At 47.6% G+C, this 22,873-nt stretch overlaps 1 protein-coding gene across 1 annotated transcript in view; it reads left to right on the top strand.

The window, feature by feature from the left end:
• The window catches only part of RBM20 (RNA binding motif protein 20), a 183,517-nt gene extending 166,990 nt beyond the window's left edge, over window positions 1–16,527 (top strand). The window contains exons 10-15 of the mRNA XM_008569190.1: window positions 2,598–2,702; window positions 3,823–4,368; window positions 4,546–4,660; window positions 6,302–6,436; window positions 12,195–12,316; window positions 16,265–16,527. Coding sequence (XP_008567412.1) covers window positions 2,598–2,702; window positions 3,823–4,368; window positions 4,546–4,660; window positions 6,302–6,436; window positions 12,195–12,316; window positions 16,265–16,375 — 1,134 coding nt within the window. The 3' untranslated portion in view covers window positions 16,376–16,527. The remainder of the gene's footprint in view (window positions 1–2,597; window positions 2,703–3,822; window positions 4,369–4,545; window positions 4,661–6,301; window positions 6,437–12,194; window positions 12,317–16,264) is intronic.
• Window positions 16,528–22,873: the final 6,346 nt, after the last annotated feature.

Genomic DNA, 22,873 nt, shown 5'->3' with positions numbered 1-22,873 from the left:
CAACAGCCTGGCTTCTGAGAACAGGCCACACCCATGATGGCAAAGATTCTTCTCTGCCTCAGTTTTCTTGTTTGTACAATGGGTGTGGTCACAAGGCTATCGTAGCACTTTAATGAGCTATGCTCATTAGAAACCCTCTGAGATCTCTGGAGAAAGTGCCTGTGGTGGAGAAGCCAGTGTGTGTGCTGCTCAGTGTTTGTGGCAGCCCAGAGTGCAACCCCTGGTATAAAGAATCCACAAGAGGGAGAAGTAGAAGAACCACTTAGGCACAGCTCAGAGCCCAGACAGAGACCCAAGCGCGTCAGGAGGCAGTTGTTATTCCCCGCAATCCCTCCTACCAATCTCCGTTCTCTTCTTGACCAATATCCATGGAGCATCCAGCATGGGAGCCACAGTTGTGACTAAAATTGAAATGACCGACCCCTGTTTTCATGGAACTCAAGTGGAAAGACATGCTCATCAAACAATTCCTCAAATGAACAGAAGAGTGTGTCAGTGCTGAGAAGGAGATGGAGGTTACAATGCTGTTGGTGCCTGTAATGAATCAGAGGCTTCCTGGGGTTAAATGTGGCTATTGAGATTTGAAGGAACAGTGGGTATTTCCTGGTTGAAAAGGAAAGAGAGCAGATGGAAAACAACATGTGCGAGGGCCCTGTGCATGTCCAAAGTCCAGCGTTGCTGGAGCAGAGAGTGCCAGGGTTAGAATAAAGGGAGGTAAGGCTGACGTGTCAACAGGGGCTACTTGGTTGCAAGGCCTTCTATGCAGGCTAAAGATTTTTGTCTTTAAGTAAGTGCAAGGGGAAGCAAATGAAATATTTAAGCAAGAAAGTACAGTAAGAATGTGATCGTTTTTGCATTTTGAATTGATCATTCTTGATTGCCTTAGAGAGAGTAGATTTGGGGGGAAGGTACAGAGTAGAAGTGGGAGACCAGTTAGGAGGTGGTTTAGCTGTAGCCTGGGCCCTGTGGTGGGAGGGCCCTGTTTGCAACAGCTGGGACCTAATCTTGATCTGGGAGCTAGTGTGGGCAGCTGGGTACATTCGTTACATTTATCTTTTGCCCTTAAGCTGCTGCTCTCACCTGGAAGTGATCTCAGGGCAAGGGGAGCCCTGAAAGGCACGGCCTGTTCCCTTTGCTGGTGGGGAGAGGAGCCTTCTTGGTGGGGGGCTTCTGGCCCTGCCTCTCCCAGCTTGAACTGGAGGGCCTCTCTTTGCCTTGTTTATCTAAGAGTGTGGCTATAGGAACTGCTTGGGAAGAGTAAAGATTATTCATTTTGACCAAGTAGGGCCATGGATAATTTATTTAGAGAGATAAAAATAAAGTGGTCACCTGTTGGTAGGTGCTATAATAGCTAAAAAGGCTTTTGTTGCTGCTTTACACTTAGGTGAGCTCAGACGACTTGAGCACAGCTTTTGGTGAAATGTTCTTTACCCTCCAAACACTGGAAAGAGCAAGGTCTTGAGGACTTGAACTATCTGTCCTTGTCTGTAATAACTGGTTAAACCAGTCAGCCCTGAGCTCAGGCCTCAGTTGGCTCTTTGTCAACTCAAGGGGTGTTGTAAGAAATCAGAACTAGAGTCGTTGACTTTGAATCAACCTCAGCCAAAAATGTTGAGAAAATGCAAGTTGTCCCTGAGGTAGCCTGGGAGTAGTCATTGATTTGGTGGCCAAAGTTTAAGTCATGGGAGAATATCCCCCGGAAACTTCTAAAGCAGGAGTTGGCAAACATTTTTTTACAGAGGACCAGATAATAAATAGTTTAGCCTATGCAAGCCAAGAGGCAAAATGGAGGATTTTATGTAGATATTTATAATCATTTAAATTGTAACTATTTAAAATTATAAAATCCATTCTTAGCTCACAGACTATACAAGAACAGGCAGTGGGTCAGGTTTGACCTGTGGACAGTGCTTGTGGCCTGCTGACCCCTGTTTTAAAGGCTGGTTAAAGACACTAATTCTCAACCCAAACACCTGCTCTCAGCTGTTTGGCTTCACAGAGATGGGCACTATCAAGAGGGCCTTAATCGGGGAGGGAACAGAGGGAGGCAGGAAGGAAAGGCAGCGCTAGTTTTGGCCACAGCTTTAGGACAGAGATAGGGCAAAAGAGAGGTCAGAGCACCCTGAGTGGGCGGCAACTCCCTTCCTACCCATATGGGCCTGAATGTGATTTGTTTTAGTGGTCAAGCCAGGTCTGTTGGGGAGATGTCACCATGATGGTTAACCCCACAGCCACAGCCTGCCCAGGTCAGTTCACTGTTGGCCTCTACTGTTCACCTTTACTGCAAAAAATACCCAGTTTGCCAGGGATTTCTGTCCCCTAAAGACATCAGGCCAGCCTTCAAGACATTTCTCTGCCTCCATTTGTCTGTGTGACCATGAGCAAGTTACTTAACCTCTCTGAGCCTCAGTTTTCTGATGTATAAAATGAAGATAGCAGCTGTCTGTGAGGGGTTCTGTGAGGATAAAGGGAAGGATGTGTGTGAAACACACTTGACAACTGTTAGCTGTGTTCAGTGTCTTTTTCTCTTGGCACTCCCTCTTTTCCCTGTCACTGCTCACTGTTGATTTGGTTTGTTCTGTTCTTCCTCTGGTAAGGCTGGAAAAGAGAAGCAAGAGGGCACAGAAGAAAGCCCCCGATCAGTGGGCAGACAGGAGAAAGAAACAGAGTCCTCTGATCCAGAATATACAAAGACACAAAAGGTAAAGTTGTCCCAGACACTGTCAGTGTAGCCACATCTGTACTATCAGGGACTGAGCCAGAGGAATTCCCATCCTGCCCAGCAATGTCTTGCTGAATGGAATATGTCCAAGACCCCCCTGATGGTTCCATGAATGAACCAGTCCTCCCAGTACTTTTTGGTGAAATGGCTTTGCCTGGGATCTTTCCACAGTCTTTATTGAGAAGAGCTTTACCCACATGCCTGGGCTGTGCCTCACTCTCCAGCAACTTGGCTGTGCTCCTACGAGAAGACATGTGCCCAAAAAAAGACTCAGGCTTCAGAGCCAGGCTCCCAAAATAGGCAGGTCCTTTAGGGGGCGGGAGAACACTACATCGGGTACTCGAGCTGGGGCCCTGACCTTGGCAGGCCCAAACCCGTGGATTAACAAGACATCCACTATGCTTGTAAAGGTTATTTTACTTAATTAAAATGAAAAAACCTAGTTACAATCCTCCTGGGCTGGGGCTGTCACAGCACAGCAAAAAGAAATGTCCTTGGAACGTGACCAGCTTTGTGCCTTTCTGCTCAGGAGAGGTGGGAGAGATGAGTGTTGCCGGCAGGGAAGCTGATCTCCTAAATCTGTCTCCTGGGTCTGTGGGCTGCTGGGGACACTGAGGGGAAAGTTTTAGGAGGGGCCAAGTATGAGCCAGGGCTATGGAAGTTGCACCTGTACCGGGAGATGGTGCTTGGGGGAATTTTGTGAGGGACTTTGCCACAGTTACATTTAGTGATGCCCCACATGAAAAGACATAGCTCCAGTAAGCATTTACAGTGTATAACTTAATCCTTCATTCATTCAAAAACTGTTTACTGAGCACCTGTTATGTGCCAGGGGTTGAAATTCTTTGTGTCTCTTTAAACATGGTGGATTCCACATTGGGTTTATTCCAAATCTGGTGCCGTTTTGAATGTCATCGTAAGGATGAGTCAGTGATGTAGGACTTGAGTGGCTCACAGCTCCTAGTTACCCAGTGATTGTTTCTAGGTAGAAGTAAGAATGCTCAGGATCTTTCTGGTCTGAGGGGTCCTTATGGTCAAGGTTGTGCCTTCTGATTGAATGCTCTCAGCCACTCTGACCTCCATTCTGCACTTTTGTTCAGGAGCAGGACTGGGAGAGCGGCAGTGAGGCAGAGGGGGAGAGCTGGTATCCCACCAACATGGAGGAGCTGGTCACAGTGGACGAGGTGGGGGAAGAGGAAGATTTTATTATGGAACCGGACATCCCAGAGTTGGAAGAAATTGTGCCCATTGACCAGAAAGACAAAATCTGCCCAGAAATGTGTTCCTGTGTGACAACCTCCTTAGACCTGGACTTGACCAAGGATTTCACCAAGCAGGGAGTCAAGACCATAGGGAATAGGGCTGCAGAAATCAGCCTCAAGCCACCCAGAGAACTGCCTTCTGCTTCCACAAGCTGTCCCAGTGACATGGACGAGGAAATGCCTGGCCTAAATCTGGGTGCTGAGTGGAAGCCAGCTGAATGTGAGACAGGCCTCTCACTGGAGGATTCAGATTGCTACGAGAAGGAGGCAAAGGGAGCGGAGAGCTCAGATGTTCATCTGGCCCCTGCAGTCCAGCAAATGTCTTCCCCCAAGCCAGTGGAGGAGAGGGCCCGGCAGCCTAGCCCATTTCTCGATGACTGCAAGGCCAGGGGGACCCCTGAGGATGGGACTTGGGAAGGCAGACCCCTGGAGGAGAAAGCCAGCCCCCCCACAGCGGAGAGCTCAGATGTTCATCTGGCCCCTGCAGTCCAGCAAATGTCTTCCCCCAAGCCAGCGGAGGAGAGGGCCCGGCAGCCTAGCCCATTTCTCGATGACTGCAAGGCTAGGGGGACCCCTGAGGATGGGACTTGGGAAGGCAGACCCCTGGAGGAGAAAGCCAGCCCCCCCAACGAAGCCGACCTCCAAAGCCAGGCTTGCCAAGGAGTGTTGACCCAGGGTAACTACCTCCCCTTTCCTCATGGGTGGTTGGGTTGATTGGACCACTGCTCACCTAAAGAAGTATGGCATGGGCAGGCTGGATGGAGCATAAGGTTTCGACTAACATTAAAGCTTATGCACAAAGTAATTGAGTAGCAGAGGCAAGCCTCTAGAAGCCTGGTTAATAAAGAAGTATGGCATGGGCAGGCTGGATGGAGCATAAGGTTTCGACTAACATTAAAGCTTACGCACAAAGTAATTGAGTAGCAGAGGCAAGCCTCTAGAAGCCTGGTTAGAGTGTTAGAGCTTTTAGGCAAATGGTGTAAAGGAAGTCAGGTAGGAGGCTGTGTGTTTTCTGGGAGGCAAACTCAGATAGGATAGACTTCTCTGCATTTATGGGAGCCCAGCTAGACTTAGACAACTAAAATTAGCTTATCAGCAAAAGGAACTTGGCTTGCCTGGGATCAACAAGCTGCCTCTCATGCCTGCATGCAGTGGACCACCCAGACTGTTATTTCGGTGAAGGGGCTGGGAGTGTGGGAGGCAAGAAGGGAGTGGATGGGGAAGGAACAGGGGTTCACTAAAGGCGACAGTTTGCTCCCCTTCTTACTACCTCAGACCCACTTTCCTCCAGGGTCTAATGGCGATGCAAGACTTGTCCCAGGACATCCTCCGCCTCCATTGGAGTGATGTTATGTCTGTGCCTGACACTGTGACATCATGAAAGAGAGAGAGTTTAAAATAGGCTAAGCCCTGTCTTCTCTGCCAAGTGGAAACTAAGATCCACCAGGGGCTGGCGGGGAGGGAGGGAGAGTAGCCCTTAAGAGTCTCACTGTGAAAACAACTAGAGATTCTTTAACCGAAAGCCTGCAGCATACCAGAGGTTGAAGTAAGAGTCAGTAAGGACAGAAAATAGAGACAAAAGGCTTTAAAAGAAACATTTCAACCCAGAGGCTTGTGGGGGACACAAGCTGGTAGGTGACCCTGGAGGCTTGGGCTTTCCACCATGTCAAGCTGACCTGAGCTGTTTCTTACCTGCATGGATCTGAGTCTCCATGGAAACTCAGCCATGAACTGCCTCCTTGTTGCTAGAGAAACGCTGAGGCCTGGATTCTGTCTAGAGGAGGCAAGAATAAAGGAGTGAAATTCTCTCCTCCCTCTGTTGAACCCCTTTTATTTTGCGGAATAGGTCTCAACGTGTGCCGGTGTTAATGGCTTATTAGTTTGCCCAGCGTTTGGAGTTCATATTTAATCACACTGCTTGACAAGTTCGGGGTGAGAATGGCTTTGCCTTTTTTACCAGCCATGGTCGATGTCAGCCCAATTTTTGCCCTTCAATAATTCCTCTGCCTGTGGAGATAAAAATGATAGGAGCTGGGGGGCTTAGCAGATGGATCATGCCAGCTGAAGATATCAGCAGCCCATCCCCTGGGCCAAATGCAAAGATTTGCCAAGTTTTCTTGTGTGTGGCATTCTTTTGGCAGTGGAGAAAGCTCTTAATTACAGCTCTTTGGTCTTAATTAGCAGTCATCGCCCCAGCCTCATGTGATTAAGCAGTCTAAGGGACAATTCCTAATCCCAGTGCAGGGAATAGAACTGCAGGGACTCTTTGAGGCCTGCTGTGTTTCATTAGTTCTTTGCCTTGGCTCATGTTTTGCAGAAAACTCCAGGTACATGGAAATGAAATCTCTGGATGTGAGCTCACCAGAATGCCCTGAAGTGGAGCTGAAACAGCCCCTTTCTTTGCCTTCCTGGGAATCAGAGGATGTGTTCAGTGAACTTAGCATTCCTCTAGGTAGGTGAAATACACCACCCTTCCTGAAATTCAGCTCCAGGAAATGACAGTTCTGCAGCAACATCTGAGAGCTTGAGAGGGCTTTTTGTCATTTTGTTGTTGTCATCGTTTTTAATGCATGATGCAATAACCTAGATTTGCAAGGTGCTACTTTAAAGTTTCTTGCAATGTCAGTCTCCCATAGCAGACCAGATGCTCCATGGGACCAGGTCTTGAACGACACTGTCCTGTGACCCAGAGCTCAGAGAGGCCTGTTTTCCCTGTCAGAGAATGCTTTTTTCTTGATGACACAGAGCCTTTAAGTCCAGCCCTTATTTAAGCAAAGAAGCAGAGGTCCAATGGATCTCCTCAAAATGAACAGAAATGAACCTCTTCTTGCTATTGTCTTCCTTCCTCTCCTGACCACAGTCCTTTCCAGAAAAACACAACATTTTTCCTCTTTGAGGGACTAGCTTCTCTGAGGCAATGACGCTGAATAGACTGTGTTCAGCGTGGACCCTAGATAGTTGACAGAGGAAGCATTGTACAGAGAGAGACCTTGGAATCTAATTGACACAAGAAAAAATTAAGAATAAATTCTCTACCTTATAATTTGTGTCTTTTCATTATTGTTTTTCATTCCAGAAAGTGTGCACGATTATTACAACAAATTCAAAAAATAAGAACCATATAAAGTCAGTGTTAAAGGGTTTCTCTCTTCCCTCCGGTCTCTCCCTAGCCTCCAGAGGCAGTCACGGTCATGTCCACAGCTAGTTTTTCTCCCTCTCAAAATAGGATCACACTACACACATAATGTTCTGCAACTGGCTTTTTTCACTTTCCAGCAGGTCTTAGAGACCACTTCACGTTAGTACACAGAGAATGCATTCTTTATAAACACTGCAAATATCCCATCCCAAAAGCTATACCATAAATTACTTATTCTTTCCTCTACTTGGGAACATTTAGATTGTTTTCTATTTTTTTTTTTTCTTTTCGTTTTGAAAACACTGTAATAGCTAGCTTTTATTGTTATGCTTCACCATGCAGGCACCATTCCCGTGCTTTCTATGTATTATCTCATTTGACCCTCTCAAAAAGCCTGTGAGGTAGGTGATATTTGTATCCCTATTTTGCAGATAAGAAAACTGAGATGCAGAGTCACAATGATTGGCAAAGACCGAAGTCAGGGTTCAAATCCCGATAGTCTGACTGTAGGACCATGTTCTTACCCTCTATCTTCTGCTGCCTTCCAAATGTGCTTGTTCAGTTGCCTTTGTTGCGTGCCAGTGTTTCTGTGGGACAGCATCCTAGTCAGGGGGTTTCAGGGTCCTACGTATTTGCATTTAGAATTTTCATAATTGCTGCTAAATTGCACTCCAAAAAGATGATACCAGCTTTTGCTGCTACCTTGAGTGAGAGTTCCCTTTCTCCACCTCCTTGCCAACATTGGATATTATCAGTTTTTAATTTTTATCAACCTGTTAGGAGAAAAATTCTCTCATTTTGTTTTCTTAAACAGCTAGATTGAAGTATAATTGATGTACAATGTAGTGCACGTATTTAAAATGTACAGTTTGATCGGTTTTGACAAATGTATATACCTGTAAGACCATCACCCAATCATGATAGTAAACATGTTAAACCTCCCAATTTCCTCACACTCCAGCTAATCCCTAATCTGCTTTCTGTCAGTAAATGTTAGTTTGCATTTTCTAGAGTTTTATGTAAAGGGAATCATATAATATGTACTGGTTTTGCCTGGCTTCTTTCACTGAGCATAATTGAGATTCATTTATAGCGTTGAGTGTATCGGTAGTTCATTTCTTTTTATTGTTGAGGAGTATTGCATTGTAGATATAGATGTACCACATTCTGTTTATTCATTCACCTGTTGATGGACATTTGGGTCATTTTCAGTTTGGGGCCGCTTTTGGTTTGGGGCTATTTGAAGACTGCAAACAGATTGTAGTTACAGTCTTCGGTTAGCTTTGAGACCCATTATCTCATTGATCCCTCGGAGGGGGGTCTGGTACTATTTTCCGAGTTTGCCCGGTGAGGAAACTGAAGTTCAGAGACATACTGAACATCACACAGCAAGTTCAGGTTAGAACTCAGAATTTCCGATCTCAGACCACTCTGTCCTCCTGTTCTTCTTCTAGTTCAGACAGCAGCACAGTGTAGGAAAGGCAATTTTTGCACAGAAGCCGAAAGCACAGAGTGTGGAATCTGATTCTCTGGGTTCAAATCCCATCTCTCCTACTTATTGACTGGGTGACAAAGAGCAACTTATTTAACCTCTTTGCTTGGATTTCTTCATCTGTAAATCAGGAATACTGATAAAAGTCCATCAAGTAGAGGTATTTCGAGGATTAAATGAATGCTTATAAGGTCTTAATGCCTTCCAGTAGGAGGTACTGAATAAGGGTTGTCTATTGTTATTATTCACTCACAAAATCTTTATTAAAACCTACTATGCTTCCTCTCACTGGGGCTGCATAACCCTTCACCCTCCAGGATTTGCCATACTGGCAGAGAGACTTCCAGGGAGGTGACAGACAATTTTCAGGCTTTGTCCTTGTGGAGAGAAGGGAGGTAAAATGAGGGGTGCCAAGGACTGGGCACCTTGTGGCTCAGGGACTGGGGGTAGGCAGGGTTGGGGAAGGGTCCTGCCCACGTGATTCAGGCCAGCACCACATGAGCCCAGCCAGCATGGGCCTGCCAAGGCCTGCTCCACGAGAACCAAACAGCATCACCTGCTCAATGCAAGCTCCCCCTCTATCCATCCCAGGCTTTACTAGGATGACAGAGTTATAATTACCCATGCCAGGAGCTATTATTAGAAGGCAAATGCAGCTTTAATGATTGTACTTAATAGAGGCTGAGAAATGGGAGGAACAAGTGGCTCCAGAACTTGTCAGGGCTGTGACAGTGTTTCTTGAAGCTACCGCTTCACGTCCCCCTCACATTCCAGAGATGTCCTTAATTGGTGGTGTGGCCATTGTTGTGCCTGCAGAAACCCCTAGTTATTCCGGGGTGAGTTACCAGATGTTTGGGGACCCTCCCGCCCAGGCTTCTCTTTCCCCACTGCTGTCCTTTGATTTCCTGGTACTGCCCGCTGGGTGGGGACCAGGGGACAAAGGGGCTGCCCAGCTGTGGGGCCGGGTTCTCCGAGGCTGGCGAAAGGTTGGAGGGCAAAGAGGCCAATGCGTAGGCAGTTGACATCTGTAAAGATATGTTTAATCTGGGTGGGGACCAGGGGACAAAGGGGCTGCCCAGCTGTGGGGCCGGGTTCTCCGAGGCTGGGGAAAGGTTGGAGGGCAAAGAGGCCAATGCGTAGGCAGTTGACATCTGTAAAGATATGTTTAATACACGTCTTCAAACTCATATTTTTTCAGCACCAGGGAAGATGATAGGTGCTTCCCCGTAACACCATTTGTGGTATTATTATTCCTGTTTTTCAGATGAGGAAACTGAGCTCAGAGAGGACAACTAATGTACCTGAGGTCACATGGTGTAGAGAAAACAGCTAGGTCTATTGGACTCTAAATTCCATTTTCTCTCCATAATCTCATTGTTTCCACACTTTTTTTTTTTTTTTTTCGGCACTGGAAGCTTTTGTTCAAGTGAAATCTTGCCCAGAACCCCACAGATGGCACCTGTGATGCTCTGGTTGCCTCCAGCTCAGTCCCTGCTTCAGTCTCTGTGGTAGCTCCTGAGGCAGCTGCCCCTCGTTCTGGGGGTCTCAGGAAAAGAACTGGGCCTCAGCTGGGGTCTGCAGTGAAAACCCCAGGGCTTCTCTCCTGGTACCACCCAGGTAGTTGATCCTGCAGCGTCTGGGATGGGACAGAGGGTGTGGCTCTGACCAAAGCCCTCCAGTGGTGCTTCTCTGCCCAGTTGCCTTTCTCTCGTGTTGTGTGACCCTCAATGCCCCACATGGCTGCGGCAAGGGGAAAGCTATTTTGCAGCAACAGGAAGGAGGCGGGCCTGGCTCAATGCTCCTTTGCCAGCACAGCCAGGGCCAGGGCCTGTCTGTGAGGTGGAGGGGAGAACAGGCCACCGACAGGCGGGGGGGAGGGCACTTTTCCATCCTCTGCAGTGACGGTGGGAGGAGGGTGAGGAGGGGAAGGACTCTTTCTGGGCAGCTGGGCCTGAGTGAGACCCCCCTCCCCCCCTCCTGGGGACCGCTGCTGACTGCTGAGGGCACTCAGGCTACGTGGCAGTTAGAGAAAACTGGGCTGAGGCCTTCCCGGCCCGGGACCACAGGAGGATGAGCCAAGGCAGGCCACAGGCAGGCCTCCTGGGCTCCTGCCCCACCTCCACCCCCCACGCTGGGCTGGCCCCTCACACTAAGTGGCTTTTTTGAAGTGAAAGACAAGTTCTAATTACAAGTCTAGGCTGCTTTGCTATGACAGGGTCTCTTGGGCACTTAGCTCAGTCTCCTGGGAGGCGAGAGGAGGAAAGTGAAGGGAGAGGAGGAGCCTGGGGACTTGTGGTCACGATCATGTGCTGGGCCCTCATTCGTGGAGACCTTGCTATCTCCCTCCCCAGGAGAAGTTGCTGCTCCCTGCATGTGTTCTCTGGCCAGCGCCCACCCCAGCGGAGCAGAGGGAAGTAGGCGACCCCAGCCACAGTGTTTCTGCTCACATACAGGGAACAACACCGGTCCGCAGTGGGATCTGGGCGTTCCGAGCGTCAGTCCACAGGGGGTCCTGCTTTTCACAGCCCACACACCCCTGCTCTTTTGCTGGAGCTTCACTGGCAGGTGCCCTGTGGGTGGGGCATGTGTCCTTCTCACCTCCATTTTCAGGTGAGGAAACTGAGCCCAGGAGCAGTTCTGCTGACTGTCCCCACGTTACTAACGTAGGATCTTAGCATCTGGCCTGGACCTTCTTAGACCTGGGCTCTCTCCATTCTGCCGACCTGCAACCGTGACCCCCAAAACACCTTTGTGGAGGCTGGAGCAGCCACCATCCCTTCAAAGGTGAACCCCCTGGCTGTGACACTGTCACTTCTCTGTGGCTGTGGCAGGCCACTGTTTCCTTGCCTTGGAATCAAAAGGCCTCCCAGAATTCTGGGACTTATATTTAAGAAATCATAAATGAAAGGTTATTAATTGATGGTTCAGATGTAAAGATTGGAAGAAGATGGAAAAATATTCATGATATACTATTACAGGAAAGGGGAAGATACAGAATTGTGTTTAGGATATGATTAAAAATCACCCCCCCTCCCCAAAAGGCCTGACATATAGATAAGTTATGTGGAAGAAAATATCTGGATTGAAGTGACTCTGGGTGATTTTTTTCACTTTATTTTAGAATTTTTCTTTAATGAACATAATTCTAAACTAAACAAACAAAAATGAGAGAATTCTTTCAGAGTCCTGGTCATAATAGCTGCAGAGAGGTTGTGAACAAACAGCTGTGAAGAAATGAAGGCCTGCAAGTGAAATATCAGAAACCTCCCTCCTGTCCCTGGAAGCAGGCTGGTAGCAGGAGATTCCCAAAGGCCAGCTGCAGAGCATGTGATTGCTAAGTATCCGCCACCTGCATGGAGTACACCCCTCACATTCACCTGGGAAGGGTGTAGGTGCTAGTCTCTTTGTAACTGTTTAGCAAATAGGAACACTGAGGCTTGGAGAAGCTGGGTCACCAGCCAGTCAACAACAAGTGAGTGGTGAAGCTCATTGCTCCATGTCCACCTGATGGCTGGCAGGACCACAGGGCCTCCCACTGCCTTTCTAATGCTTGCCCGCCCATCCCCCATCCTTCCCCAGGCGTGGAGTTCGTGGTTCCCAGGACTGGGTTTTATTGCAAGCTGTGTGGGCTGTTCTATACCAGCGAGGAGATGGCGAAGATAAGCCACTGTCGCAGTGCTGTCCACTACAGGAACTTACAGGTAACCACAGGCCGGCTTTGTCCAGCACCCTGGAGGCTCCCCAGTGTCCACACACAGGCCGGGTATCTAGGGTCCCTGGCCTTGCATGCCTCTGATTCTTGCTCTCACCTTTAAGGCTTACTGCAGGCACAGGCTGCTCGCCACTCCCCAAGCACAGCGTGCTGTTTCTGCTTCTGTGAGTTTGTCTCCGTTTGCCATGTGGAAAGCTCGTGCTCTTCCCTTAGACCTGACTCCACCAGGCTGTTCCACATGGTGGCTGCCGCCCCTGTGCTCCCAGAGCATCTATCTCTACTTTAGTACTTAAAACATTCTATTTGGGTTGGTTTTTAAAATATCTGCCTTCCCCTCTGTACTCTGAGTAACTCAAGTTCACCTGGCCCATGGTGGGGGCCCTTCCCACAAGACCTGGATGTTCCAGATGCAGATATTTCTCTGTTTCTGTTCCGCTGTGCAGTTATCCCTGTTCACAAGAATATAAACCACTATTGTGTTCTATTTAAATGTTCATCCATACAGCAAATATTTATCACAGGCATGTTATGTACCAGATATTTTTCTAGGCACTGGGTATACTATGACCATGAGAAAAGCAGACAAAATTCCTGTCCTCATGGAGCTTCCATTCTAGTGTAGGAGACAAGAAATAAATAAATGTCACCTTTTAACAGTATATTAAAAAGTGACATATAAAAAAACTCTACCATTTTTCATCCAATCCAAGGTGCCATCATCTTGTAAGACAAACCACTATTTTTTATACAACCAAGGAAAAAAAGTTTGCAAATTAAACAGTGAGACTCCATTGTCTGTAAAATGCATTTTGACTTCAGAGATGTTAATTTGTGAATAAAAGGTATCTTAAAAATCAATGAAATATAGTATATGTTCTATAATGTATACCTAACTAATATATACTATGTTGGAATGTGGTTTCCATAATTCTGGGGTATAGGCTGGGTTTTAGCAACTCAACAGAAGATATGGTAAATCAGATGCCCAGAGGTTAAGTATCTCAAGGCACCTCCTGTTTTAACTACAAGGAATTAGGCTAGTTGTTTGACAAAGAAGGCCTTAACTTGTGAAGTCCTCATGGTGGCTGTGCCCAGGCATTAGTGTTACAGTTGAGTTGTTAAAGAGCGACAGGTCTGGTGGTTCTTAACCAGGGAAATGAATCTGAATCACCTGGAAAGTGTTTCCAAAGTAAATGTAACAGGTCAGATATTCAGTAGAATTGGGGGATAGGGGTGGGCAGGAATGTGCATTTCGAGAAAGTTCTCCAAGTGACTCAAATGTACACCCCTACTTAAGAGACTTTTGTATGGGCTGACTCTCTTGTTTTATAGCTGAGGAAACTGAAGCCCGGAGAAGCTATGTGATTTGTCCAAGACCACACAGGTAGTGGGTTACTGGGCCTAGGACTAGATCGCCTGATTCTTAATCACTTTCCTCTTTTTACTCTACTAAGCTGGTCTTGGAAACTGAGACCTGTAATGTCATGGCCTGGGTCACCATCTGCAGGGGACTATCATTGTCTGTGCCCAAATTCAGGTCATTTAAGCCTCTTCCCTCCAGAGAGCAGCTGCTCTGTGACTGAGGCACCCTGGGGCCTGGGGCCTGGGGTCCAGGTGCCGGCCTCTCCTGGGGCAGGGCCGTGAAGGCCTGACTTGGCCAGAGCTGGGGGTTCAGACGGGACTCCACAGAGCCAGCTGAGGGCAGTTGTCCAGCCTGGAGACGTATCATTCCCCTCCCCAACAAGATGAAATCTATAGAATGGCAGGGCTGGAAGGGATCTTGGTGATTATCTGGTCCTGATTTTCCCAAACCTTGGTCCTTGTACCAGCTGGCATATTTAAATTATTTGTTTATGTATTTATTATGGCTGGCCAGTAAGGGGATCCAAACTCTTGACCTTGGTGTTATAACATCTCTCTCTAACCAGCTGAGCTAACTGGCCAGCCAGCTGGCATTTTTTTAAAATGCAGCTTCCTGGATCTCACCCTACATACAACTGCTTACTCATTCTCTCTAGGGTTGGGCCTGAGAATCTGCATTTAAACAATCTTTCCAACAAGTTCTGATATCACGGTATAAGAACGTTTTATCTCATCCAGCATTTTCAGCAGGGTTCTGCAGCCCCTAAGGAGACCACACAACTCAAGGTCACCCAGGAAGTTAGGAAGAGTTCAGACTTTTGAGGACCTCTAATTCTAAATCATGTACATCACCTGCAGACATGGGCAAAGGCCCACATGCCAGCCAACTGCGGTTCAGGTTTACCTGGTGCACCTGTTGGGGAACTGAGAGCCTTTACCATAGGCTTCCCAGATTGAGTTTCTGTCAGTGGCTTTGACAGGATGCCTCTGTCCACACAGCTTCACCACCCCAAGTGGCATGTGTGAAAAGTGAAGAATTCAGACCCAAGAAGGAGGTGCTGGCTGACACCTAAGGCAGGCAGCTTATAAACTTAGCACCCACCAGGAGGCCTTGAGGTGGGAGTCAGGAATCGCTCTTCAAGGCAGGGAGCAGGTGGAAGGAGCCTCCGTTGTCTCTGAGCATCCAACCCCTGCTGTGCCTTCCTGCTGGTCATGGCTCTGCGAGAACTCACCCAGAGTGATCCGGAACAAAACAGGTGGAATCAACGCTAAATAGGAAAACTAGCTACCTGCTTGGCTCTGGTCCTGGAGACGAACATGTCTTCAGTACACTCACCCACTTGCCTCCCTCAGCACACAGTGTCCCCTCCCTGAGCTGAGGCAGAACAGGAGCCAGGCCCTCTGTCAGCAGCCTCACTCACTCCACTGCTGGTCAGGCTGTACCCAACCCTGAAAGGCAGCCACAGTCTCTTCTGTGGAGAACGCAGGTAGACCCAGCCATCTCATGCACATCCTGTCCTCTGGCCGGGGGAGGGCAGAAGAAGACACTGTTTCTCCCACTGAACAGAACAGGAGCCTGAGGCTGGGGGAAGATGAGTGACTTCCCCAAATCATGTGGCTGGAACCACTAAGAAAGGCCCACATCACTGAGTGTTCATCTGTGCCAGGCACTGTGCCACGTGTTTTGTGTCACCTCTCTTCAACTTCACAGCAACCTTACGTGGTAGATACCATTACTACCCTCACGTTACAGATGTCAGAGATATTTGGTGACTTTCCTGCTTTGAGCCAGGATTTGGACCCAGGTCATCTGATGGCAGAGTCCACACTGTGTTGGACCTAACCCTTCCAACTCCTAATCCAGTGCTCTTTGCACTGTTCTTGCTGCCCCAACATAGTCTGAGGACCCCAGACTTAGTTCCTGTCTCACCATGTTGACTCCAGACATCCCAAGAGCAGCCAACCTGTCTTGCTGTGTTTGGCAGGGGGCCAGTCATAGCTGTGAATGTTCAAGGGCCATGTGGAGGGAGCCCCCAACTGTAAGACAGGCCCATTTTTAAATCCATCCGAGGACTGCGAGGACTCTCCACCTGCTAGCCTGCCTTGACAGGAAACAGGTTGTGGAGAGTCTCAGATGTCAGGCTGTGGTTTCTGTCTTGCACAATTGCTATAGGCCAGTGCCTGTCTTCTCCCCCAGCCTTTTACACGTGGACATGCTGCCTGGAGACTGGGCTCTTTCTAGAAAACCGGTCTATAGAATTGTTGTGAGGATTAAATGAGTTTATAAAAGTCAAGCAGTTAGAATAGCACTTGGCACAGGATAAGGGCTATGGAGGTGATCGCTACTGTTACTATACTTTCTACTTTTTCTACAAGAGATGCATATGACATGTAAACTAGCAGAACGAGGGGCTTAGCATGAGTCCGTATCCCCAGGAGGATCTGGGGACTGGGGAGAGGTGGCCCACCCAGTAAGCACAGACGATAGGAGCGGTGCCAAGGTGCACACCCACCTCTCCCGCCAGGTCATTGCTGACATGTCCCTTCCTCTGTTTCCCCTCTCTTCCTACCACAGAAGTACTTATCCCAGTTGGCTGAAGAGGGCCTGAAGGAGACCGAGGGGACAGGCAGCCCGAGGCCCGAGGACAGCGGAATTGTGCCACACTTGGAAAGGAAAAGGCTGTGACGCTTCTGCTGCTGCTGGAAGGTGGGAGAGGCGCCGGGACACGACTAGAGCCCAAGAGGAAGGAAAGCCAGGCAGAGCACGTCACTTGGGTTTGTTCCCAGAGACTCATTAAAATGCCCGCAGGTGTCTCCAGGAGCCAAGTCACCCTGGCGTGTCCAGCCCACTGAAGGTCACCAGCTCTCTCCCTGTTGACTTTTTTTTTTAACTGAAGCATAATTGAGGATACATATTTTGGGGGTACAGTGTTGGCTACTATCATCTGTGTACAACATGTGATGATCAAATCAATACCTGTTCACTCTTGTTTCCCTCAAACAGTCTTTCAATTTGCTTCCTTCTCTTCCTCTCGCTCCCTCCTTCTGTGCCAAGGATCGTTTTCTTTTCATAAAATCCAACTACTCAGGGATTTTCGCAGTGTTTAAATTCTTGATAGGGTATAACAGGTCAGGCCAGGCTGAGTCATGCAAGACAAAGGTTTAACGGAAACTCCTGGGTCAGGAGAACCACTTCGGTGCATCTGCAGCAGTTTCTCTGCCTGGCAGAGAACTTCTGCCTCAGTTGGCAGAAGCTGGAAGCAGCTTCATTAACCTCTTCCTCCTGCTGGACCACCTTTTTGAAAAGCTCCTGTTTTTAAATAATTCTTTCATCCTTTCAATTATTCTAGAAGTTTGCCAGATTTGTGCCTTAAAGTAAAATTAAATGAATTTTATGGAGGAAGAAAAGAGCCTTTCTTTTGGAAGCTCTGTCTGATAAGTTCCCTCTAAACTTATTTCCTTCCTCTTGATTCCAGGAGATGTCAGAATCTGTTCCATTCTGAATGGTGATTTGGTATAGATTCACTTTAACTAAAAATGAAAACAGAAGCATCTTCTCCCTCCACATAAAACAGCAGTTGGTGTAGGTTTACGTCGAATGCTGGCGTCTCGGCAATGTGTGGCGTTGGCTCGGGGGCCACAGTCACAGGGAAACAGCATCTGTCCCTGAATCACCCTTGGTGCCTGCACTCAGGGGTCCAACAACCTCACAGTGGGACAGTTTTAACATGTCCCTCATTGAGGGGAGAAGCAAAGGAAAGAGAAGGCTGCAGGGCTGGAGAGTGGCATTTGAGGTTTGCTGGTGTTTGTAGGTGGGCCCTTTCCAACTGGGTAGAGGGTCGAGGGTCCCTCAGGGTGGACCGCATGTGCAGACTTTGATGTCAAAAGGTTATGATGAACAGAGTCCTTATTCCCAACATTCCTTCTGATACTGGAGGTCAGTGCCTCAGGCCCCAGACAGGCTGAGGGATTTCTAGTCTGATATTCCATTGGAAGGGTTTGGGATGAAGGGGCTGGCTGAGGGAAATAAGGCTTTGCCACAGCCATAGGGCAGACCCCAGGAAGGTCAGAAGGGAGCCTGGTGCTGTTTTCCTGAGCTGAAATATTCCCCCATAGGCGCCCTCCCTGGCTTAGCCTGTGAAAGATAAAACAAGGAAGACAGTCATTCTCCTTGGTGTGGTTCTGAACGTTGTTTCTTTTCCTGACCGCAGACAGGTTAACTGGGAAGAGGTTGTGTGTATGTTTTGATTTGTTTTGTTTTCCTTTTTTCTTTTTATAGTAGGTAACAGTACACTGCACATTCTGTCTTCTGCACTAATGGAAGAAGAGTGGAGAGATTATCTAGTTCAACACTGATATTTTATCAATGAGGAAACGGAGGCACAGAGAGGAAACAAATGTAGAATGTAACATGATCGTGTGTAAGCCTTAAGGCATGTAGTCACTGGCAAGGAAAAAACTGTTGGGAACCTGTGACAGGGAAGAGTTAAAGCAAGTACCAGGGGAAAACAGACCAGTTCGGACAGGCGTGGTAAGGAGAGGTTGGTAGAAGCTTGAAACCTGAACTCATCATCAGGCTGTTAAATAAAAATTGATAGGAGGCCATTGGTTTGGTCTGAGCTCCTGCACCAGGCCCGGCAGACCAAACCTCCATGGAGTCACTCCTGCTGAAGTTTCACATCACTAAACCGAAACTAAGTTGTCTGTTTGACTTTCCAAGAAATCAGTAAAGTGAGAGATAACGGCCAAATCCCCAAACAGGCCAGTTTTAGCTGGCATGATAAGCAAGTCCCCTCTGCTTTAACCCACAAGGAAAGTAACTTTGAAATGACCAATCCACTTTTTCTGTTTCTGCTTTCCTCAGTCCTGTTCTGTCTATAAGGCCAACCTCCTCTGCTGAGCTGATCAGGACACTCAATTCTATTTTATAGAATGAAGTGTTGCCCCATTCTAGAATCGCAAATAACAGCCAATTAAGATCTTTAAATCTGTTGTAATTTTGTCTTCTGACAAGGCCATGTGGGGGCCTCAGAAAAGTTGGTATCTAAAATGGAATAGAGTCTGAAGATTGTAGCTGAGCACAAGCCGTTCCCCTGGCTAACTCCAGGGGGTTTAACTGGCATTCTGGACACCAGCTATGCCTCCTCCATTTCTCAGAAAACCTTTGACCCTGTGTGTCTATCTTCCCACTGGCGAGAAGTCTGGGGGCAGCTCTTTGGCTTCCTTGCTGCACCTTGCTGGGAAAAGCCAGCATCCTCCATCAGAGGAACTGTGCATTATCAGAGAGGCTGGAGGCTTTATCCCCCAGCGAAGTGGGAGCAGAACTCACCAGCACATCCTCCCCCCAACTCCAGCAGTGTTTCCATGGAAATCCTGAGTAATGCAATGGCTCCCTTGCTGGCAGACTGACCTTCATACTGGAAAGCTGGAGACAGCCCAAGGGAGGGAGAGAGAAGAGGCTCTCCTACATTCAATTAGAACCTTCAGACTAAAACCACCTAAGATTATATCTTTGTGTGTGTGTATATAAATATATATATTTATTTTATTTATTTTTATACAATTCCATTGGCATGGTCCTTCACCAACTCCATAATTTGCACTTTTTATTCCTATGTGTGTCACACACAATGCAGTATTAAAGACAACCAGGAAAATATTGTTTTATTTTTTAAAGCCGTTCTTTAGTGTTTTGTCAACCATTTCAAAGTGTCTCTGTGAAAAGGTTGCTTAAGAGCAGTTGCTACCTTGAGCAACAGCTTCATTTTTACCTTGGGTTTAATATGCCAAAAGGCCTGTATAATTTTCTTTTTATTAACACCTGAAATAAAGTACATCCAGAACTATTTTCAAAGAATTTGGTGAATCTGATGTTGGTGTGAGCAGCAGCCATTAGGATCACTGTCTCCCATTCTTGGATAGTCTGAGGCTGCGATCTGTGAGATTATACTTGAACTGGACCAGAGTTTGTTTTTTGAGTTTATGAGAAAAACAAAAACACTAGTTACTTTAAGTTTGAACTTGTAAAGTATTGGAATTTGTTGAGTGTCCTATAAATTGTCACCACTTTTTCTGATCTGTATAACTGACCGCAAAGTGTTTGTTTTTACAAAAGGAAAAAAGATTTTTAATAAAGAGAATTTGGAAGCTTGTGAGTGAGTGGCTGTGTCTTGTGCAGGGATACCTCGACACTTGTCTGGGGGAAGCTCACTGAGTGCAAAGGTTGGGATTTGGTCTCTGAATCTCAAATGTTGTAAAAGGTTGAACAGAGAGGACAAAATAGTTTCTGCTTAGGGCTCTGGTAAGACCACCAGAAAGAATCAGAGATTCTCAGGGGGGACCCTCCAGAAGGATGAGTCTGACGAAGTAGGTGGCCTCTTATAAACTCCTGGCTTTGCTACCCAGGACTCCCTGGTCTTCTAGTGACCCATAGTCCTGCACTAGGGTCAGCCATTTCTATTGGTTCCATCTCCTGCGAAGATGAAGATCAGGTGGTCAGTGCTGTGGTGGACATAGCAGGCCCAAGCAAAGGGCTGGCTCTACCTTTGTTAGCATTGTGCCCTCCTAAGGCCCACTTCCTTGGGCCTAAAAGGAGATTATGATGTGAATTACCTCCCAAGGTTGTTTCGGAGTTAAGAACAGTGCTGGTGAAAGCACTTGGTTTGCCACAAGGCATCAAATCTTGTTTGTTTTTGCAATCTGTGCTCTGGACAGCAACCCTCCAAATTTCAGGGGTTCTTAAGTTCTTTCTCAACTATTCCAGCAAAACAATGCTAGTCTCCTGGGCGCAGTTGGCCAGTCCTTTGAATGGCCTGGAACTTTCTATGGGCCCTTCCGTTTGTTGTCTCCTGAGTCAATGGGGAGGGGCAGCCTGGGCCCAGAGGGCAAGCAAGGTGAGTGGGGCTGCCTGTAATTACTGGGAGCTGATTGCCGATCTGAGGAAAGTTTCTGTCCAGCCTGTTGCTGCTGCCCCCACCTCAGCCCCACCCATGGGGCCATCCTTGGGCTGAGCTCAGGCCTCCAGTTCCCAAACAAGAGGGGTGGGGAAACATCCTTCTCTGCAATAGCTGTCTGTGCCACAGCTGGCCAAAGCAGTGAATGGGCCTGGAGCTCATGCTGCTGCCCTAAGTTCGGGATCCAGGATGCTTGGGGGTGTCCCTGGTGCCTTGCCCCAGCATGTTGCTCTATGTGTCACAAATCTAGGGAGCACTGTCCACATTGTATGCTATAAGATGACACCTGCTGGAGCTGTGCAATGCAGACACCCTACTGGGGACCCCCCTCATGCCTGGGGGGCTGGGCCTCTGACGCTCAGACTCACTTTCTGTCTGTGCCCTCATCTCTCTCAGACTGCCCCTGCCTGACTCTGCCGCAGCCCGGACACCAGGGTTGTTCCTCATAGTGCCCCGCTTGGGCAGGCCACTTAGATACCAATCTTGTCCTCTGTCTAGCCTGAGACCTCTGTGCCCCTTTGAATATCATTAGCAACTGTTGACTGTCCACCTAGGCAGAGGTGGGACATCTGGACTCACCCCTGACAGTTCCCCATTCTCTTGCCACCATCGTGGCCCTACAAAGGTGCCTGTCCCAAGTGGAATTCTAAGCATGTTAGAGCAGGATGGCTGGCCCCAGAGACCCCCAAGTCTTTGTCCTTTCTTTTGTAGGTGAGAAAACAGGCCCAGAGAAGGGAAGTGACTTGCCTAAGGCAACATGGCTTATTAGTGTAGGGCCAAGACTAGAATCTAGATCTCTTGGGTAGTCCTGCTGGGCCACATGGGGAGTTTAGGCTATTTCCATTAGATTATTTCATGAATTTTCTAGGTCTAGCCCTAGCTGGGCTTTGGCACTCAGCAAGGAACTCAAGACATATCATTGATTTTCATGCTTTGTGTGCATCAGAGTTACCTGGGGATCTTGCTAGAAATGTAGATTCCTGGCCCTCTCCTGTGGAGATTCTCACCCACTAGGTCATGGGGAGGGGCCAGGCATCTGCCTTTTAGCAAGTCCAGGGGTGATTCAATGCAGGTGGAGTCCACGGATCACACCATGAAAAACACTGCCCTAGATGTCAACCAGGGACTTCCCCAGCAACTCCTAGAATAGAAGGGGCATTTGTTTTACTGGGGGGGGGAAGGCCGGAGGGGGGGGCAGGGGAGACACAAATGGAAAGCATTCAAGGTAGAGGAGACTCTAGTGTGAAAAAGGCTTGACAGTAGGGGACAGAGAGAGGGAGACCAGCCTGGCCATAGCAGAAAGAGCTGGTAGGGGGTGGTGCCAGGGGGTGGTGGTTATGAGACTAGATTTGGGGACATGTGACAGGATTTTTTTAGTTGAATTCATATTTACTATGCTTAGGCAAAAGTCAGTCCATTGCTCTCTTTATCTTCTTTAATGGCTGAAAGTGTGATGGTTATTTTTTTTTATTATTTTATTTTTATTTTTGGCCACAAAACAAGGCTTAATACATTTAAATAGACTAAGATCATAGAAAATATGCTCTCTGATCATCATAACTGGAGGAAATGTGGAAAATTCACAAATGTGTAGAAATGAAACACCCTCTTAAATAAACAATGGGTAAAAAGAAAAATCACAGAGAAATTAGAGAGTACTTTGAGATAAAAATCAAAGTGCAACAGTTCATAATTTAGAGGACGCAGGGCTCATGGAGTGCTTAGAGGAAAATTTATACTTGTAAACACCTATATTAGAAATTAAAAAAATCCCAAATCAGTAATGTAAGCAATCTTAATGAAATAGAAAAAGAGCAAACTAAAACAAAAGCAAATATAAGCAGGAAATAACAAAGATTACAACAGAAATATATGAAATAGGGAATTAAAAGACAATAGAGAAAAACAACAAAACCTAAAGTTGATTTCTTTAAAAAGATCAACAGAATTTGGGCCGGCCCGGTGGCGCACTGCTACAGTGCCCCGCTTGGGAGTGCGGCGGCCCTCCCGCCGAGGGTTCGGATCCCACATACAGACCGGCCGCTCACTGGCTGAGCGAGGTGCGGGCGCGACACCGAGGGTTGCGATCCCGTTGCCGGTCCCGGTCCGGTATAGGCGCGACACTGAGGGTTGCGATCCGTTGCCGGTCACGAAAAAAGACAAAAAGACAAAAAAAAAAAAAAAAAAGATCAACAGAATTTGCAAACCTTTATCTAGACTGACCAAGAAAA

The sequence above is a fragment of the Galeopterus variegatus genome, unplaced genomic scaffold (genome assembly GCF_000696425.1).
Source record: "Galeopterus variegatus unplaced genomic scaffold, G_variegatus-3.0.2 Scaffold474, whole genome shotgun sequence".
In the NCBI taxonomy this organism is placed as follows: domain Eukaryota; kingdom Metazoa; phylum Chordata; class Mammalia; order Dermoptera; family Cynocephalidae; genus Galeopterus; species Galeopterus variegatus.
The sequence above is the reverse complement of the archived record's forward strand: the minus strand, read 5'-3'. Positions and strand labels throughout refer to the sequence as shown.